Source organism: Ursus arctos, unplaced genomic scaffold (genome assembly GCF_023065955.2).
Source record: "Ursus arctos isolate Adak ecotype North America unplaced genomic scaffold, UrsArc2.0 scaffold_17, whole genome shotgun sequence".
NCBI classification, from domain to species: Eukaryota; Metazoa; Chordata; class Mammalia; order Carnivora; family Ursidae; genus Ursus; species Ursus arctos.
In genome coordinates, this window is record NW_026622841.1 from 38120792 (window position 1) to 38141550 (window position 20759).

At 41.7% G+C, this 20759-nt stretch overlaps 1 protein-coding gene across 1 annotated transcript in view; it reads left to right on the forward strand.

Moving 5' to 3' along the window:
• The window catches only part of KLHL14 (kelch like family member 14), a 97211-nt gene that overhangs the window by 24986 nt on the left and 51466 nt on the right, over positions 1–20759 (forward strand). The window contains exon 2 of the mRNA XM_026496163.4: positions 3211–3332. Coding sequence (XP_026351948.1) covers positions 3211–3332 — 122 coding nt within the window. The remainder of the gene's footprint in view (positions 1–3210; positions 3333–20759) is intronic.

Below are 20759 nucleotides of genomic sequence, written 5' to 3' on the forward strand. Positions count from 1 at the left end.
ACCCCTCCTCCTGCTGGTTCTCTCTCTCTCTCAAATAAATAAATAAAACCTTGATTTTAAAAAAAGGAAAAGAAAATTAGTCCTAGAATCCTGGTCATCTGGGTCTTAATCAGAAGTTATGGTAAATTACAGGTTAAAAAATGTTAAAAAAATAAATTTGATTTTAGAAAGATCCTAGGCCTGGTCGCATTCAGAGGCCTGAGTCTAAATACTGTTTATGCCATTTTATTTTACTATGGAAGCCTTCTAACATCCCTGTAAAATGGCGTTATTTCTGTGGCTTTAAGGCTGTTTTGAAAGTCAATGGAGAAAATGGGGAGAAAAACACTCACGTGTGTTCTGTGAGTCTATGTGTTCTTTCTTCTGCCCTCTGCTACTCCTCACATGCTTTATCCTATTTTGGGTTTCTATGTGATTCACCATCACAAGGTAGAGTTTTAAACTTTGTTTAGACTTAAATAATATCGATACTGAGTTAGAAAATTGAGTGACACAACTTTAGAAACAAAATAATCCAAGGGAAATGCCATACTAAGTTTCATGAATGATAATACGAATATAGTAATGAAGATTTAAAATGTGCTTTCACTCACTACAAGGCCATACATGATGACCTTAAAACATGACTCCGTTGCAGAAAACACACAACCAATGAGGGTAGGTAGAGTTTCCTTTCCTTCCATGTAATTCTTCATCACATTCCCTGAGGAGGCTGGGTGGTTTAGAGATTTATCTTAGTTTATGTGGAGGCTTTCATTGCCGCTATGCTAGCTAGCCCTTTGAATCATGTCATTGTTGGCAGGGGTGAAGGTTGTTACCATTTGCCAACTGTTCAGTGGCTTAGGTACCGGTAGTCTCAGGCCAGTTCTTGGAGGACAGATGGCAGCGAGTGGCTCTTTGGGCAGAGAGAACAAAGACTCTAGATCCTTTCCTCATCTGCAGAGATGGTCCATCTAAATTGCTGTTGGAAATCACCAATGTGGATATGTCCGGGGAAGCTGGCCTTATCAGTTAATGGAACAACCCTACGACTGTCATTAAGTCATTCATTTCTCTCCATTTGTCATTCATGAAACACATTTTAAAAGCAGTACCTTTATTTAAATACTAAAACAGAGATTTAATTATATTGCTTTGGTCACACTACCACTTCCCTGAGTCCTTTCCTCTTCTGTGTAACCACAGATACTGGTCTACCTGCCCCCACCGCAGTCTGGCAGCACACAGAGGTGTCCTGTCATCACAGCCACGATTGGCGCCTTCCAGCTGAACAGGAAACGGTCTCCACAGGTTCCCGGTAGCAGCAACCTAAAAAAGAGTATTTGCTCTCATCTTGACTTGTCTTATACTCACACAGTGGTTGATTATTTGGACTAAAACGACAATAATGAAATCGTCTTACGTTAGTTCTGTAACCGTGCATTTAGGAGATTCTATGGCACATCAATTACGTATGTTCTCATTCCAAAATAAAAGAAAGCTGCTTACTGCACTGAGTTTCCATCACCCTCTTAGCAAACCCACCCCGATCACTGAAATCATAGTCTGGAGCTCTTCGCCATTGCATTCCGGTTTTGTTTCACAACTACTGGGCTACAAGGCATATGGGTACAGTTCCAAAGTACTTTAAATTCGAAGAACCGAGGGGGCTTTTTGTTCGTGACAAAATTCATATTGCAAGCTGATATTACATTAGGCATCCTTCTGGAAGTACGACTCCGCCTATCCATGATTCCCTGATAGGAGTTTCTCCTGAAGGTGTTTTTTCTACTGAGGCATATACAATGCATTCAGTGGCACCAGAGTTTCATTAAAGGAATTCTCCTGTTCCCTTCCTTCACGTGGAAATGTCATTAACTGTATTAAGTTAACTCTCCGAATGTTAGGTTCTTAACCAACAAACAGTGCTTCTCCACAAGGGCGTACTTTGCCGAGCGTCCTTGAATCAGAACGACGGGCTGACTATGTAATAACAGATTCCAGCCGCCACCGCGGGTTGCGATCATATGTCAGAGGAACCCTTTTGTATTTATTGACTTTTTTCCTTCAGTCGTGGTTGTTCCGTTTCTTCCACCACCACCTTCAGCCTTTCAGGTAAATGAAAAGTTCAATTATATGTAAAGCGACCGTTAAATCAGCAGGCCCCTCGCGGGGGTCTGGGCCTCCCCTCCCTGCTCCAATCGCGAGTGCGCTCAATCCATTAGCCTTCCTGGGATCACACATCCATCAGGTCGAGTGTGCCGGCCAGGGTGCGTCGTACAGCTTTTACTGCATATGAGACGTTGCAGGCCTGTTCTCAGGAACTGCCAGGCAGACTGGGAATCACAGTCACGGTTAATAGCAGCGAATTGCCAGCTCTTGATGGGTGGGTAGTCACTCCTTTCAGTGGTTGCCCCCTGGGGGAGAAGGTAGAAAAACAGAGGGAGGGAATTAGAGTGACTTCGCACAGCTGAGCAGGCTCCTGCCGCCGGATCAGTGGCAAGCACTGGCAGGGCTCCACTCGGGAGGCTCAAAACAGCCTCACAGTCTCATTTTTACCAATTGGTGCTGCTGTGTCGCCAGTGGTGCCCAGGGATAGGGGGTGGGGGCGGGCGGCTGGGGCAGGGAAGGGAGGGGGCGCTGGGAAAGAGATGAAGGCAGAAGTCTCAGCTAAATTAAACAAACAAAAAGTCTCCTTGATACTGGCTAACCTACCCCGGTGAGCCCTGTGCTACTAATTGTACCAAACTGGTGTTCGAAGTTCCCTGGGTGATTAAAGAGTTGGCTCACAAACTCTCTGCATAACCTTAATTTTTTCAAGGTTCTTTGAGTGGAGAATGGCTTATAATAATGATTTTGACTAATACGATTTTTGACATGCAACTTTAATGCTTAACCTTAGTACAACTCCAGAGCATTTCATGTGTACTCAGCTGTAAAGAGTGATGATTTAAAGGGATAATATAAGAAAAAGGTCGTTCTAGAATGAACCTCTAACAAATTGCATAAAGGGAGCTTATTATTCCATGAGTATGGGGATATGCTGCTCTTCTGATCATTTTTCTGCTTGGTTCAAAAAAATTGTTGAGACATGAATGGGAGAAGAAACAGGAAAAAATGAAATAGAAATCTGCAAGCAAGGAACATTCTTTTGATGGTTATGATTTCGTCGCCACTAAAAAGGCTCTACAATAATGTGGTTATTCATCTCCTCTTTTGTTTTGGGTGAAGAATTCGCTCTAACAAGAAAATGCTGTTATTGGTCGGAGGCTTGCCTCCTGGGCCGGACCGGCTCCCCAGCAACTTGGTTCAGTACTACGATGATGAAAAGAAGACGTGGAAAATACTCACAAGTGAGTGCCCTTCTTTATTTATTTACCCACCTATTTATTTCAGCTTAGAGCTGTCTCGATGAATTTGAAAACATGGCTAATCAAATTAGACATTTTATTGATTTGTTACCCTTTGGAGGTCTGTTTATGTATCACAGGGGATTTAGAGTAAAAGACTAAATTAACATTGCAGAGGTGGCCAATTTGGTAGCCGAATAGGCCTAAATTAAACTGGCCTAGAAGCACTGCGTGAGTTTGCGTCTCTGTGACAGAGAGGGGGTGGTCACAGAGGTGTTCCGAAACACATGCCTCCGTTCTTTTTTTTTTTTTTGCTTATCGAAAAGTGAAAGGTTGGTTAATAGCCCTAGTAAATTTTCTCACATCAGAAGGGGTGTTTCATTCATTGTCTTTGTAACTAACATTCGTTTTGCCTTTTAGGCATTTTCTGCTCGTTTGTCTCTAGTCTGTGAAACGGGTCTTAGGGAAACAATCCCCTCAAGAGAGCGAGAGCAATAGCTCCACAGTTTGGATGGACGGGTATCCGTGGCCTATCCCAGCTGCATTCAATTGTGCTTGCAGACTTCCACCCGAGACTCTCTTCCTCCCCTCCTTAAAGGGTGATTGTGTTTTACAGCAAACCTCTTGCCTTGGGCCCTGAGATTGGGAACTTATTGTTATATCGGTTATGATTCCCAATCTGACTCAGTCATGGAATCAAAAATCATCATTTCTTGAGTGCAGCAGGCTGTGTGCACCAGTCCCCTCGTGGGCACAGTGGCTGCACTGGTCAATAAAACTAAATTTTAACTGTCAAAATTGCCCAGAGCTGTATAGATAAAATAATAAACGAGTAATTTTGATCCATAAATCAAAGCCATACATTTAAAACCAACAAAAGAGAAAGTTAGATTTTCTTATAGCATATGTCTTTTAAGCAGTTATATATTTTATCAGATTTTTTAAAAATCATTTCCTTTCCTCTTACTAAAAGCCCTTTAAAATAATAGAAACAGGACAACAGTTTGCCCATAAGAGCAGAAGAGGCGCAAAGACATGTGAGGTGGTGCTTGAAATAATACATTTCGGAGCTGGCTTACCCCGGTGAGACTGCCAGTAGCATTGTCCAGGATCTGCCACAAGGAAACTCCCTGGACAGCCATGCACTACCGTTGTAGGAAAGAAGTGGGGGGATGATGGCAGCAAGCTGAAGGAGAAGGAAGGAAGAAAAATAAGTTAGAGATCCTTAACATGGTTTTTATTCCCTTTTTTGACAAAAGGACCGTTAATAGTGATTTGAACATCTGAATGAGTGACCAAGTTGTATTTTAAAGGTAAAACCAAAGAATCAATTATCTGACACTGATCAATAGAGAAAGCCTCCACAGAATAAGACACTGATGCTAGGAGGAGGAGAGAAGAGAAAGGAAAGACAAAGATTCACAGAGGCCAAAGAAGTGATACTCATTCACAAATCCATCTGCTTTCCCAAATACACCAGGCAAAGCCCAATCTGCTACTGGTTTGAAGCCCTTCATTAAAGGCAAAAAGATTAATTAAAGCATCATGAATAATACCTAAGAAAAGTCTTACATTCATTTTAAACCTTGTTCAGAGACAGAGTGATCATCCAATTTATTCTCCAAACGGGGACACTTTAGAGCATGACTTGGGGACCTACTGATTATGCTGGGACAATACGTATAGACTAGAACATAGGGTCACCCTACTCAGATTTCCACATTGCCTGATTTAACTCTTTACTTAGAAGGATGTGGTAAGAAGGCCTGAACTTGAATCAGTCAGACCTGGGTTCAAACCCATGTCTATGACCTTGAGCAAGGCATGTCAATGTCCCAAGTCATGGCTTCTTCATGTTTACTTATAAGTCACCTAGCACATAGCGTGAGCTCAACCAATCCCAGGTGTTATGGCCATTATTATATCACCACCAGCGGTCTCAGCACGAGGACTGTGTGGATCTTTCTACCCTAGAGGCGTCAGTCAACTCAAGCTGTCTATGCAGAGGGGAGACAAATTCCACTGCGACAGATATAGTACTTGGACCCACAGTCCCGGAGCCAGGAAACTATTTTCCATAGTTTTCTTATGTTGCACGTGGTAATCTATAGATTCAGAAGTAGAGATAAGTGTTGGTTGACTCCATTCACCAGGTTTGAAATGGAAGGAAATAAAGACATGAATGTATAGAAAAGTTCTTATAATGGGAGCATACTCAAAGATCTTGAACCTCTTTTCTATAGTCAGGCATGCTTACAGCTTTGAAATAAATGTCTACTCCGCTTATACTCTTCATTTCACTGGGACTTGTACTTTAAAAAATAGAGTTTATTACCTGCTGGGCTGTGACTACGTGGCCCCAAGTGAAGGCATATTTTTCAGGTTTGTTGGAGAGATAGAGACAGTTTATCTGGATGATTTCTGCTGTTGGTGTGTACTTTTTAATTAAGGCATCTTATTTGACTAATAAATAAGTCAGGTCACTGACAGATTTCCATGCTGTTTGGGCCATGTAACAATAAAGGAAGAACGGTTTCTCACTGGAATAGGGGAAAAAAAAATCCAAATTCTCCCTAAATCCAACGAAGCTTTAGGGATCTCAGAGCTTCCCACTGCCATTCTTTTGACCCTGAAGGACCGCTAAACTTGTTGGCGGGGAGAGGTGGATGACAGTTTAATGCTAGCAGACAGTGCCCAGCGTGGGGCCTGCTTGTTTATTAAATGGCTGTTTCCATACGAATAAGCAAATACGCTAACCAGCAAAAACCTAAACCTTGAGGTTAGCTAGAGCCTCTGAATCTTAGAATCCTTTGCCCACGTGGCTTGAGCATGCATTTCTCAGCCTGTCTCATAAAGACGCTCCTTCGAGAAAGATGGCATTCCACAGGCAGGAGCACAGATCCCCAGCTACGGCAGCCACACAGCTTACACGAATTATATAACAAAGAAAAATGCAAAGGAAAGGCCGTCATCACTTTCTCTAGATCTTACCCTGTTATGTTATGTTTTAGAATCACAGCTTAAGGGGTACACAAATCATAATAAATTGAATGGAGGAGGATGGTAGAAGGGAGAAAGTGAATGTACATCACATAAAGAAAACAAACTCCAACCGTCAGCCAGTCCGCGGTCTGGTTTACCCAAACGGCAAAGGGAACGATTATTCTCACTGAAAAGACTGTTTTGGTAACATGCTGACACAGATTGCATTTTTATCCGCCTCTTTGGAAAAATCATTTAATATAACATTATATAATTAACGTTGAGAGTAGCGACAGACCTCTGTGGTCTCTCATAGAGAAAGTATTGAGAAATCACATGTACAAATGACTGTAAAGTCCTTTTGTCAGTGTAAAATGTTAAGTAATACCAGTAAAATTGGCATTGTTTTTCTCTCGACTGTTAATAATAGAAGGGAAGTTGAGATGCACTTTCGTTCATTTTTATTTTACAGTACTGCTTTCCCTGCATTTCTCACTCCTGCACGCAGTCTCCCGTTTCATTCTTAACTTATTAGAAAGCAGTACAGGAGACATGAATACTAAAATGGCCAGTGCAAAAAACATGCCTCCTGCACTTTGCAGGCCCTAAATCCTTGGTGCACAGATAAAACGAAACAATTCCCGTGGCTACTTTAGACATTTTCATAACACATCAAAGTTTTTATGAAGTCCACATGTAGAGGTCCCTTACGTCCCCCCACCCCCCTGCAAGGGACAGCACTGAGGAGCCTACTTTCTTCGTGCTCCCCATTGGCCAAGGCCTTCACTGGTGGGGAAAGGTGTTTCCTGGGGCTGACTTCCTTCTTTCTGCATTTCGGATGAGACATTCTACTTGTTAGGTGCTTGTTACTGCCTTCTATGAGCAATCATGAAGACTTGCCTTTAATAACGTTAAGATGAAAATTAGAAGAACTAAGTTAGAAAGGCATCTTCCTTCTTCTGGCCACCTCAGTTCCCTTTGCCGGAGGTAGGGGGAAATGGCCTTTTTTCTCCTCTTCCTTTCAGTTGATTTGTGGCTCCGTCTTCTACCTGGTAGTTCAGGGATTGGGGGCCTTGTATTTTTCAGTGGCAGGACATACAGGAAACCATTGCGTGGAGATTTCCTGGGCTGTCTCCTCTGATCCCTGGAGGACATTAAATTTGATCCCATCCACATGGGAGGGGTCCTGGGTCTGAGTGTCATTGATTTCTTTTAAGAGAGTCACAAAGATCAGAGGCTGGTGGACTCTTTATTTTATTTATTTATTTTTTTAAGTGTGGAGAGGGACTAAGGGTGAGGGAGAGAGAGAATCCCAAGCAGACTGCATGCCCAGTGCAGAGCCTGACCATGGGGCTTGATCTCATGACCCCGAGATCATGACTGGAGCCGAGATCAAGAATCGGTTGCTCAACCCAGCTGCCCCTCATTCTGTCTTTTAAAATATACTTTCCAGGGATCCCTGAGTGGCTCAGTCAGTTAAGCATCTGCCTTTGGCTCAGGTCGTGATCCCAGGGTCTTGGGATCGAGCCCCAGGTCAGGCTTCCTGCTCAGCAGGGAGCCTGCTTCTTCCTCTGCCTGCTCGGCCTGCCGCTCCCCCTGCTTGTACATGCGCTCTCTCCCTTTCTGAAAAATAAAAAAAATCTTAAAAAAAAAAATATATATATATACTTTCCATAAATGTTGAAGGAATAGTACCAAGAAAGCAAATCTTATGTAAGACAGTGAAGTTCAGTTCCAAGAGATAAATACAGGTTTGATCATATCCGATACCCAATAATTGCTGATTATTCAGGAAATAATAAGCCTGCACACTGATACTTTCACCCGGACTTCTTTCCTTGGCCCCTATGTTTCTTAATTTCAGTTTATTTCTTTGAGGATATGTTGGAGGGAAAGTCAAGTTAGTCAAAAGCTAATAATAATTTCTTATGATTATTTATTTAGAAAGAATGAAAAGGAAATTCAATTCAATTCAAAACCCCAACAGGGTTTTATACCTGTGGGTTTCCTTTATTTATATTATCTTTAAACCTAAACCCCACAAATTATTTAATTTTATTTAATTTCATTTCATTTCTAAACAGGGATGCAGAATCCATAGACAGTGCATTTCTCATTGCTGGAGAATCTCAGAAAACAATTAGGTGCTTCCAGAAGGACTCTGAAATTGCCCAGGGAAGAATTTAGACTTATTTACAGACTTCATTCTTTCATGTAACAAGCAATTATTGAATACCACTCTGTGCTGGGTGGGAGGGTAGAATGTGGATAAGATCATCTCTCCTCTCAAGAATCTAAGGAGGCAATTACAATAGAGAGTGTTAAGGAATCGAGAGGGACGGCTCAGGGTGCTATGGGAGCACAGAAAAGGGACCCTAATCTAAACATGAAAGGTTAGGGAAGCTTTCCTCAAAGTGACCTTCTGTAAAGTTGAGAAAATGAGTAGGAATTATCAAGGCAAAGAAGCGGATGAAAAAGTGTTTTAGTAATAGGGTCTAGTACTGGGAATACCAAAAGGCAAGACAGAGTTGGTGCCTTCTAGAAACTGAAATGAATTTGTGTATCTCTAGGAGAGCCCGAGGCTGGGAAAGTATGTGGTGGGCTGTAGGATTAACCAACAACCATATTATATGGGACTATTTCAAGGAATTGTTGAGATCAGTTTAAGAATTAGAACTGAGTGGAGTACCTGGGTGACTCAGTCACTTAGGTGTCCGACTCTTGATTTTGGATCAGGTCATGATCTCAGGGTCATGATCTCAGGATTGTGAGATCAAGCCCCACGTCAAGCCCCACTTTGGGCTCTGCTGGGTGTGGAGCCTGCTTAAGATTCACTTTCTCTCTCTCCCCTGCCCCTCCCCCCAAAAAAGTAAGAACTGAAAGGTGTTAGTGAAAACATAGTGATCTAAAGACTTTATATAATAGCATGACATTTGTCCTCTCTTAGCTTGGAACTTTTTATTTCGGTTCATGGAGTGATTGTTTCCATGACTTTGGACAAAGAAGGAGAGAGAATTGTGTTTGGACTTTTTAAATATGTTAGCATCTAATTTTACCTTCAATGAGCTCAATTCTAATTTGAGATACATGGCTGCACATTGCTATATATCTTGAATTATTTGCTGCTGTGTATTCATGCACCAGTGCATTAGTGGATTTTTCATAGATTTTTAAAAAAAAATATGTGTGGTGGTCACTTCCAAAATACTGTATTTCAAGGAAGTTGGGTGCCTGGAAAAACTAGTTGACTTTATTTCTGGTTTATACCTCCCTTGAATATAGCAGTTGCTTTTTCTCCAGAGAACAGCATGTGTACAAATAATTCTGATGCTTTTTTTACATACAAGCTGTGGTACTTGCCACTAAGTCTGGTATAAAGGGGGTATGAGTCATATTTGCTGCTTAAATGTGCTGTGTGTCATTCCTAGGCAAAGTGCAGACTAAGTCTGGCAAGCCAATGAATGTGAATACCCAGAGATTAGATGATCTCCTTGCCCAGCCCTCTCATTTTACACATTAATTTCATTCATTCAATAAATGTAATTGATATCTTCTACGTAGCAGCCATTGCTCTCAATACAGGGAAAACAAGGCCGAGTCAAAGCAGATATTATCATGCCTTCACCAGTCTTAGAGCTGGGGGAGGGAGGGAACCAGAATTAATAAACAATCCCAGATCGTAGTCTATAATAGCAACATGTGATCGTGATCAGGAGGAGAGCATAGAGGTGTGAAGGCCGTGTAAGATCTCGTCGTGGAGAGACTGACCTAGTTTAGCCTTCTTGGAGAATTGTCACCAAAGAAGAGGCATTTGAGCTGAGAACTGAAGGATGAGACAGAGTCAGCCAAGTGAAGATGTGAAAAGAAGATTGCTCCAGGTTAGTTAATAATAGGTACGAAGACCCTGTGGAAAGAAGATGCATGGCTGAAATCAAAGACTAGGGGGCAGAAAGATAGGACACGTGGCTAAAGACATTTGCAGAAACTGGACCATGTAGGCTCTTCTATGGCAGGTTCACAAATTTGGCTTTTCCTTTAAGTGACTGGAGGAGAGGAGGTGTCATTCCCAGAGTCACAGGATGATTTAGTGGCAGGATGAGGAATAGAACACTGGTCTCTGTGTTTCCATCAAGCAGTGCTGCCTCACGTACCACACCAATCTGTCTCACCCGCAAGTGCCATTAGTCAAGAATCCAAGCAGATGAATGGGATTTAATCTGTGCTGACCCATTTCACTCATGAAAATCTGAATGGATCCAATGTACTTGTCATAGTACCACATTCAGAGAATAAAACTAATATAGGTTAATTGAATGAATATCCTACTCCTAGAGATTAAGAATATTATCTCGGCTTCTGGACTAAACTGCAAGTTATGATATGTAAGTGATAAAATTTGCATTTAATATTATTGTAAAGCCATAATTCAATGCAGATTTCTTGACATTTTAACTCTGTCTTTGAAGCAATGTCAAAAATGAAACAACAAAGCACAATACCCCCCCCACACACACACACATAGCCACATCTTTCAGGACAGATAGATCTAAATTGAAATACACCCCCAGGCACTTGCTGACTGTGAGCCCTTGGTATGCTGCTTTCACTCTGATTCTTCTCATCTCAAAGTGAATACAATTCTACCCACCTCTTAGAGTTATTGTGAGAATTAAATCAAATAATACAAATAAGGCTGTAGACTCAGTATCTGGAAGATAGTTGTTCCTCAAAAAACTTTTATTCTATTTTAGTCTATTTCGCATATAGCCAAACAGAGGAAAGCAAAAGATTGAATCTTGCCTTCTGCTCTTATCATCAGGAGTTTGAGAAAGAAGACACACCTTTGATTCAGAATGAAATTTCTATCTATTTCTAGCATGAAGCTGTGTGTATCAGTCAGGGTGGGCTAGATTATGCTGTGGTAAGAAACAACTCCAAAATCTCAGGGGCTTAAGCCAACACAAAATGTATTTCTCACTCGTGCTATGTGTCCAACACAGGTTGGCGGAGGGCACCTGTTCATCAGAGTCAATTAGGGATCCAAACGTATGGGGCTGCATCATAACATGTATCTCTATCATCAACACAATGGGGGAAGAATGTGCCACAGTGTCTTGCACTGGCAATTAAAAGTGACATTTAGCATTTATGCTCAGTCACAAGACCACACCCCATTTTAAGGGGGCAGGGAAGTGCCATCTTCCCCTGGTTCAGGAAGAAGAGATTCCAAGTATCTGGTGAACAGAGCAATATGCCTACTGTAATCTGTCCTACTGGACATTAAATAGTCCATGTACTCTCCTTGCCCTGCTCAAAGTACCCTTGTTTTTCCACACAGGGAGATCACCACAAATCGTCAAGCTCAGTGATGATCTCTGAGTGATGGACAATCCTCCCATTACCAGGCTCGTTTGTTCTTGGTCTTGATCTGGAAACAAACTAAATAATCAAACGACCTCGTTTCCTCCTGCATCATGCTCAGTGATGGATTAGGGACAGGATCAGCTCAACAAGTATTTTCATTTGGAAAGAGCATAGCAACTTAGCAATCCCACCAAACAGACATTTTGAACGGTGCTTATTCAACGTCGTGTTCCTTGATGAGGGCCCTCCCTAGTTCTGCTTCTTGTCCTTCGTTCTCTGTGGCCCCTGGAGCCACCTTATGGGAGATTCTTCTTTTTCCATTATCATCTTTGGACATCTCTGAAGTAAACCTGTGACTATGCTCTTCCTGCGAGTGGAAGAGGTTTTAAGTACCTTTGATGTCTCTAGACATTTAAGTTTCTAATTTCCACAGCCTCTTTTAATCCAGGCTGGTGGGTCTTTTGGCAATTAACTCCCTAGAAAACGTAGCTATCTTCTTATGTTTATATCCACTCCATGGCCACTGACCATGTCCACAGTTCTTTTCCGATAATACTTAGATTGCTTTTTCCTTCTCCCCCCACTTTTCTCTCCTTTTCACACACGAGCACATACACACTCTAATACTCTATTTTTATCCGTCTTCAGTGGGAAAGCTCTCTTTTTACTCTTTTCCCTGAGTTAGAAAAATTTATTGGTTATCTGGCCCTTTATTGAAACTTTCTTCTGAGATACTCGAATGTGGTGAACTTCCTGCTGTGAGAGCCGTATTTTTAACTTGGTCTTCGTCGGCTGAGTTGTAATTTACCTATTTTGCTCAAAATGCGCCTCATTTTGTGTACGATACAAAACCGAAATCTCTTACCAGATGAGATTTAAAAAATTACTTCTTCCAAGGCCACACACTCCAAGATTTCTGGACTCCATTCCTTCCACTTTTTTTTTTTTTTTAAAGATTTTATTTATTTATTCGACAGAGATAGAGACAGCCAGTGAGAGAGGGAACACAAGCAGGGGGAGTGGGAGAGGAAGAAGCAGGCTCATAGCGGAGGAGCCTGATGTGGGGCTCGATCCCAGAACGCCGGGATCACGCCCTGAGCCGAAGGCAGACGCTAAACCGCTGTGCCACCCAGGCGCCCCCATTCCTTCCACTTCTGCTTATAAAAGGGCCAACTTTGTGAGATCATCTCTTTTCTGTAAATCTTGCCAAGTGCTACCAACAGCAGCCAAGGCACACTGTCAATATTCTGTCTTCCAACCTTGCAGTGGAGGATTATTATTATTATTTTTTTAAAGATTTTATTTATTTATTTGACAGAGATAGAGACAGCCAGCGAGAGAGGGAACACAAGCAAGGGGAGTGGGAGAGGAAGAAGCAGGCTCATAGCAGAGGAGCCTGATGTGGGGCTCGATCCCATAACGCCGGGATCACGCCCTGAGCCGAAGGCAGACGCTTAACCGCTGTGCCACCCAGGCGCCCCATTGGAGGATTATTTAATAAGCAATCCGCTAAGTAAGAGCAAACAGCAGTTTTCCCTAGTGGTATTCCATGCCATAACATGAACGTCCATCTTCCCACCCTCCTGTGGTCAGCCACTGTGCACCTTCTTGATTCCAAAGCCTGTATCAGTCAGATTAGGCGAGGCTAGGCTAAGGGGTCATAACAACAATCCCCAAATCTTTTTTTTAAAGATTTTATTTATTCATTTGTCAGAGAGATTGGGAGAGAGCAAGAGTGAGCACACAAGCAGGGGGAGCCCCAGGCAGAGGGAGAAGCAGACTCCCCACCGAGCAAGGAGCCCAATGTGGGTTCGATCCCAGGGCCCTGGAATCAAGACCTGATCTGAAGGTAGATGCTTAACCGACTGAGCCACCCAGGCGCCCCAGCAATCCCCAAATCTTACTGGCTTATTTCTTTTCATGTCATCTGTCTATGGTAGGTTTGCTGGGATCTCTGTTTGACTTCTTATTCCCATCCTCAGGTTCATGACAGCTCCACAATTTGACTTGTCACTGTTGCCTGGCAAGGGAGAGGACAATTTCACTCTGACTTCTTAAGCTTCTGCTGTGAATTTAGCACATTTTATTGGCAAAATAAGTCACCTAGTCACACCTAACTTCAAAGTGGCTGAAAAAGTGCAATCCTCCCACACTCTCAGAAGGATTATAAAAATATTTCTTTAATAGCCCTAATGATTACAAACCATGAACCCTTAGGTTCAGAGAATAATGTGGTGCACTCTTCTTATCACATGCAAAATATCCTCACTCTTCCTATAAACAGTTATGAGTTAGAAGAGATAGCTTACTGCTCCATGCCTCTGTCTGTCTGTTCCTGTCTTGGTGTGACTTCATCGTCAGGACCGATATTTATTCACAGAAGATTGGATGCCTCTATATTAAAGGAAATGTTCAAAAATACATTCCAAATATTATAATGCATTTGGGGTGGAATTTTTAAAATTTTGCCTCCCCTCAAATAGTGTAATTATGTCTGACTTTATGCGATTTTCATTATTTCTACTGCTTATTATATATATGTAAACTACTACCCATCTATAATATAGATATGCAAACATGTATATAGATGAAAATTGCATTGATACACATAATTCCCATAGAACAAAATGGTTTTTATCATGTAGAGAGAACTCATTTAAAAAAGAATTGAAATGACTTTCAAAATTACAACAAAAAAATGGAAAGATAATTGGGGTGAGTGATTATTATATGCAAATATCTCCATCAAAATAAAGGAGTAATTAAGGCAAAGTGCAAATAAGCAAACTGTTCCTTCTCAGATCCCTGAGATCACTTTGCACTGGAGTTTGGAAGTAAATCTGTATTTCATGACCATCTGGCCAGTTAGAAATTGGTTTTGTGTATCATACACAAGAGGACCTCCTGACTGGGGAACGATCACTCTGACCACACCTTTGTATTTATTAATTACACTGTTTTTGATGGAGCAAACAGTTGTATTTCACGGAAGATACCCTAAGAGCCTGGGCACATTCAGCTGGCTTCAACAATGGTTTTGCTGAAAGGGGAGTGCTGAGCAGACACTTTCTTACCTCTGTGTCTGGATGCCAAGACTTGTACTGCTCCTTACAGCGTGTGCTAATTATTAATCCTACCGGCATGCCTTGTTTGGTCATTAAGTCTTAATTTCTTTTAAAAAAATTAAGATTGAACTCCAGTTATTTAGCTAGAACAATAATCATTGTGAATTTCAAAGACCAAAATCTTCCCACATTTTTATGTCGAGAACCGCAAAGTGCTTTCAGAAAACCCTACTGCTAAGGCAATGATGTATCGCTTTCGCTTTCATTATATGTTTTTAATCAGAGCATGACTTCACACTAGACAAAGCGATGCTTTATGCATGGTCTCACTTGTTTTTGCTAAAATCTTCTGACATGATTAATTTTACTTTAATGCTTTTGTCTTGTTGTAATGGTAAGGATGATGGGTATAAACCAAGCAAAAATACATGCTTTTCTATTAATAATGCCTCTGAGCATTAAAAATATCTTAGCTGAAAAGGGGGAAAAAATCACAGGAGACTGGTCCGACTGGAATTAAATTTCTTGCTACCTGAACACAGAGTACATGAGATTAAAAAAAAAATGATTCAGTCATTGTTTTTAGTTTTATTTTTGGTATTTTTTATAGCAATTTATGCATCTGTCTGATTGGATCAGAACAGGAGGAAAGAGATTGTGGCTTACAGATTTTTTTTTTTTTTATCTCATTTGTCGCCTTGTAGCATTTACTTCTCAGTATTAAGGGACCAAAATATTAACCAATTTTATACGAGGTGTACCTCGACCAGATGAAGGGAAAGCATGCCATACTTTTCCATGGGGATGCCCGGCATTGGATGGAGGCAAGTTTTCAGCTGTACTAATTTTCGGTCTAAAAGAATGAGTACAGTAGCCTTTGTCCAAACTACAGAAAAGCAGTGATGTAAATGATCTTATGAAGAACACAGCAGACCATTCAGCAAGTGAGACTTGCCTTGCGAGCAGCTGTCCAAGTACGGATTCTACCCTAGCCTTTTTCTTTTTTCTTTAATAAATGATGACATTTTTTACCCGTATTACAAGAGTATGACACTTGCCTTTTTTCTACACAACCTGTCTAAACTTGTTTTACTTGCCTCCCAAATAAATCTTGTTAACAATACAAATATCATGCAGCGTTGTCCAGTAGAATTTTATGCAGTGATGGAAATGTTCTTTCAAACGTCAGAGGCCAATACAGCAGCCACATGTGGCTATGGAGCACTTTAAATGTGGCTACAACAGAGAAACTGAGTTGTGGATTTTATTTAATTTTAATAAATTTCCACTTACAGTCGCCTCCCGTGGTAAGCGGCTTCTGTCACAACAGCACGGCTCTAGATGACAGAAAGCTTCGTGATGCTCGCATTTCCTCTGGAAAGCTGTCTGCCACCCCAGCCTCGCTGGTCCATACCTATTCCCCTCTGTACCAGGAAAAAAATAGGTGACCCTATGAAATCACTAAATTCAAAGAACACCCAGTGAACCACATGCGAGAGCCCCCTTCTAGGTACTGAGTTTCACCTGTTAATGTCTCATTCTCTTCTTCCGCAAGTCCCCACTTTTGCATCTAGATTACTGGTGTATTCATTTCCTGGAACTCCCATAACAAAAATACCAAAAACTAGGGTACTTAAAACAACAAAATGTATTGTCTCCTGTTGTTGGAGGCTAGAAGTCTAAGGTCCAAGTGTCAGCAGAGCCAAGGGCCCTTCCAAAGACTGGAGGGGGGATGCTTCCTCTCTTCTTCCTGGCTTCTGACGACTCCTGGCAATGCTCAGTATTTCTTGGTTTGTAGCTTCGTTCCTCCCATCTTTGCCTTGTCTTCACACGGACTCCTTCCCTCTGACACTCTTCTGTGTCCACATCTCTCCCTCCTTTCTTGTATAAAAACATCTGTCATTGCCTAATCCAGTCTGCCCTCATCTTAACTTGATTACATTTGCAAAGACCCTACTTCCAAAGAAGTTTGTGTTCACAGTTCCTAAGGGTTAGGACTTAAACATATGTCTTTGGAAGACACCTCACTACCCCTAGCAAATGACACACATAAGGAAAAAGCACAACAAAACAAAGAGACACAACTATGTGGAAGGCACACAGTCTAGTCACTTCACTAGCATTTATTCGTTTAATTCTTACACCACTAGGGTATTAGGCACTACGATTACTTCGACTCGAGATGAAGAAATGGAAGCACAGAGATCTCACGTCATTTGCTCAAGGTCACACAGATGGTAAATGGCAGAGCCAAAATGTGTACCCAGCTAAAGCTCCAGAGCCTGCACTCTTCTTGTTCTCATTACTGGGGTAGTAACAGAGTGTGTAGTATAAAAAGAGCTAAAGGTGAAGCAAGACTGGACAGGCCACTTCAGCACTTTATGCAGGATAACATGGAATATTCTCTGCACAAACTGAATATGTTAATATCATAAATATGCATATTTGTTGAACTTTCCACTATCCCCTTTGTTATTAAAGATCAAAGGAAGAATATTGTATTGAGTTATTCCTAGGGAAAATCATTCTAGAATGAGATGACCTTCCCTTCTAGGGGACTTGCAGCTCTTGTCACTGCTCTCTGTGTGTACCTCTCCACTGGCAGAAATCATAATTGTAGGATCTGTGTGCCAAGACATGGTTTGCTAAGGAGGGAAAAGCTGTGTGTGTCCGCCTTCTTGCTCGTCTGTTTCATCTTGTACTAACAACATGGATGGCCTCCTTCGTCTGAAGCGTGTTGGTAAATCTCAGATCTTCGGTTCCTGTCTGGTCATAAATTTGTTTGAAGTGTTTCATTACTGTAATCACTAAGTTTACCAAATACCAGTAGCTGCTCTTGTGTGCACATAAACATTTTCTAGGATTAAATTACTTCTTCCACTTTAGAGCTTTCTTTTTTTTTTTTTTTAAATGACAGAGCTTTCTTTTTTGTCTTTATTCTTGTCAAAAACCCAAGTCCTTTTTTCCCACCTGAGTGATGATCAAAAGATCTATGTGCAGATGGGTTAAGGAGAATTGTAATGTGCTTTCAATCTTATTATTAAATTTGCGAGGTCTGATATCTTACATTGTGTTTGTCACAAATACATGTAAATGGGTTTCTAGATCTAGTTCAGAAATAACCCAGGACGGTTCTCCTGTTTCTTGTATGTGTATCTCTAATGTCCAGTTCGTTTGCTAATCTCCGCATCAGGGTTTCATCGCCATCTGGTCTCAGACCCTGAACTGGAAAGCTTAGTAGATGTGAGTCCAGGATGAAGCCAGAAGGGGGCACTACTGAGCACTTTCACTAGACAGAAAACCTTTCCTGACCTTTGGAAAATTGTTAGGTTTCCCATACTGTTTTCAAAAAGAAAACAGAAACATAAAATACATATCTTTTTAAGAGGCAACTTCTGTTCTTTTTTCCAAGTTTAGTCACTGACAAATACGATGGCCAATGCCTGATTGTGCCGTGATCTGAGGAAAGCCAAAGATAAGAGTTCAATTCCCTCTACAGTTCTGCTGGCTCTGTACGGAGGGAATTCTTTTTCCAAGCGGGGGCTGTGCCCTACCGCTTCATACAGGCACCTGTGACTGTTGGTAATGCAAGCCGTCCGAAAGAGCGGACGGAACAGCACAAATCCATTAACACTGCTGGAAAATAACAGCACATTGATTCTGCCGAAAGCAGGTTAGTAGCATCACCCTCGTGCATGTTGCTTCCTTAAGCAGAACTGATGGGGGCTGGGAGGGCACAAAGCAGTACCCTCTGAGGTCTTCTGAGTTTCACTTGTTTGCCGCATATAACGTGTCACTTGACAGAATGCAAACAAATGAATGTAAACACATTTCCCAGAATAAATAATTTCTACCACAACTTGTCCTTTTGAGAAAAAAATATGTTAGTAGTAGTTGTCTATCCAGGGGTCGACAAATTTTTTTCTGTAAAGGGCCAGATAGTAAATCTTTGGGGTTTTGTCTCGATAAGGTCTCTGTCACCACTACTCAGCCCTGCCACCGTAGCATCATTCACACGGAAATGAATATGTGTGGCTTTGGTCCAGGAAAGCTTTATTTATAAAAATAGGTGGAGAGCCGGATTTCACCTGCAACCTATAATTTGCCAAACTTTGCACTCTAAGGACGTAACGATTTTATTCATAAATCGTACCTGTTGGTGGTAAAACAATACTTATGGTCTCATAACTAACATTTTTTTAGACTGACTAAGCCCTTTACTTGCATTGACTCATTCAATATTCACAACAATCCCATGGCACAAGGCCCACTATTACTCCCATTTTATGGAGGAGGAACCAAGGCTTTAAGAGGTAAAATAGGGGTGCCTGGATGGCTCAGTCGGCTGGGCATCTGCCTTCAGCTCAGTTCATGATCTCGGGGTCCTGGAATCAAGCCCCACATCTTGTTCCCTGCTCAGTGGGGAGCCTGCTTCTCCCTCTCCCTCTGCCTGCTGCTCCCCCTACTTGTGCTCTCGCGCTCTCTCTGTCAAATAAATAAAATCGTTGGAAAAAAAAAAAAAAGGAGGTAAAATAGTTGTCCAATGCCCTGAGTAAGAAGCAAAGCCAAGGGGCCCCTGGGTGGTGTAGTTGGTTAAGCGTCTGACTCTTGGTTTCAGCTCAGGTAATGATCTCAGGTCTTGAGATCAAGCCCCGCATTAGGCTCCACGCTCAGTGCAGAGTCTGCTGAAGTTTCTCCCCCTTCCTCTGCCCTTCCCCTCGCTTGCTCTCTCTCTCTCTCTTTCAAATCAATTAATCAATTTAAGAAAAAAAGAAGAAGCAGCAAAGCCAAGATTCAAACTCAGGTAATCTCGCTCCACAGATCACAAACCATTGAATCACAAACCATACTGACCCCCAGGGGGTATTTCGTGACCTTCACCTTCAACTTTGGAGGTAGACTTTGCTCTGAACATAAATGAAACACTTTCTCTGCCAGCACCAGGAGAGCAGACATTATATCTACCTTGTTGATTCACTCCACTCCCCTTCCTGGCTCACAGGACACAGCCCACAGACAGTAGGCAGAGGCTGAATCGGGGATTACCTCTCACTCTCGCCAGCGCCACAAGCCAGTCCCCAGAGTAGCTAAACATTGGCTCAACAGCCATTGGGTCCTCCAAGAGGTTATCTACTGCTTGCGCTGAGACAATGTCAGCCTTTCAAAGATATGGCCAGCCCTTAAATGTATGCAGTCACATTTTTCTGCTTGTCTTAATTCTATCTTTGAATTTGCAAGTATCTGCTATGTAAACCAGCCTCTTTGCAGACTATATACGCAAAAGCAGTAAAGGATAAAAAGATAAGGAAGGGAGTTTCAATTTTAGCAACAGCAAAATGATCATGAACATTTTAATTGAGCATTTATTGTGTGGCCGGCACTGCATTGAACAGATTGCATACATCTTCTTACTGAGATCCCATTTTAAGGCAGACATAACTACCCTGACAAGGATTTAAAAACTAAGGTTTAAGTATCGCATGGTGCACTGGGTGTTATACGCAACTAATGAATCATCGAGCCTTACATCGGAAACCGGGGATGTACTGTATGGTGACTAACATAATATAATAAAAAATCATTAAAAAAAAAAACTAAGTTTTAAGATAACAAAATAACTTGTCGACAATTACAGTTGATATTAAAAGGCATGAATGTTTTATTCCCGAACCTGGATGCTTAACCCCCGTACGACGTGTCTTCGCTGAGATGCTCTCTCTCAACCTCTATGGCTTGAGGCTAAATAGACGGAGAAGTTTTGTGTAAGACATTGTGCCGCAAGCTTTACATGGGCTATTCAGAGTGACAGCGTGAGGTTGAGATCATTATTTTCTCCATTTATTAATGAGGAAACCAAGGTCAAGGAGTATTTCCAAGATAGCCTGGTGGAGCCAGAATACGAAACTAACCAGTTGTCTTCTACCTCTTCAACTCAACGTCATACTACTTTTATCTTGTCGGTATGATTTTAAGGCTCAGAGTAGGTATGTACTGAGGGCTCTCCAGGATAATAGAATTT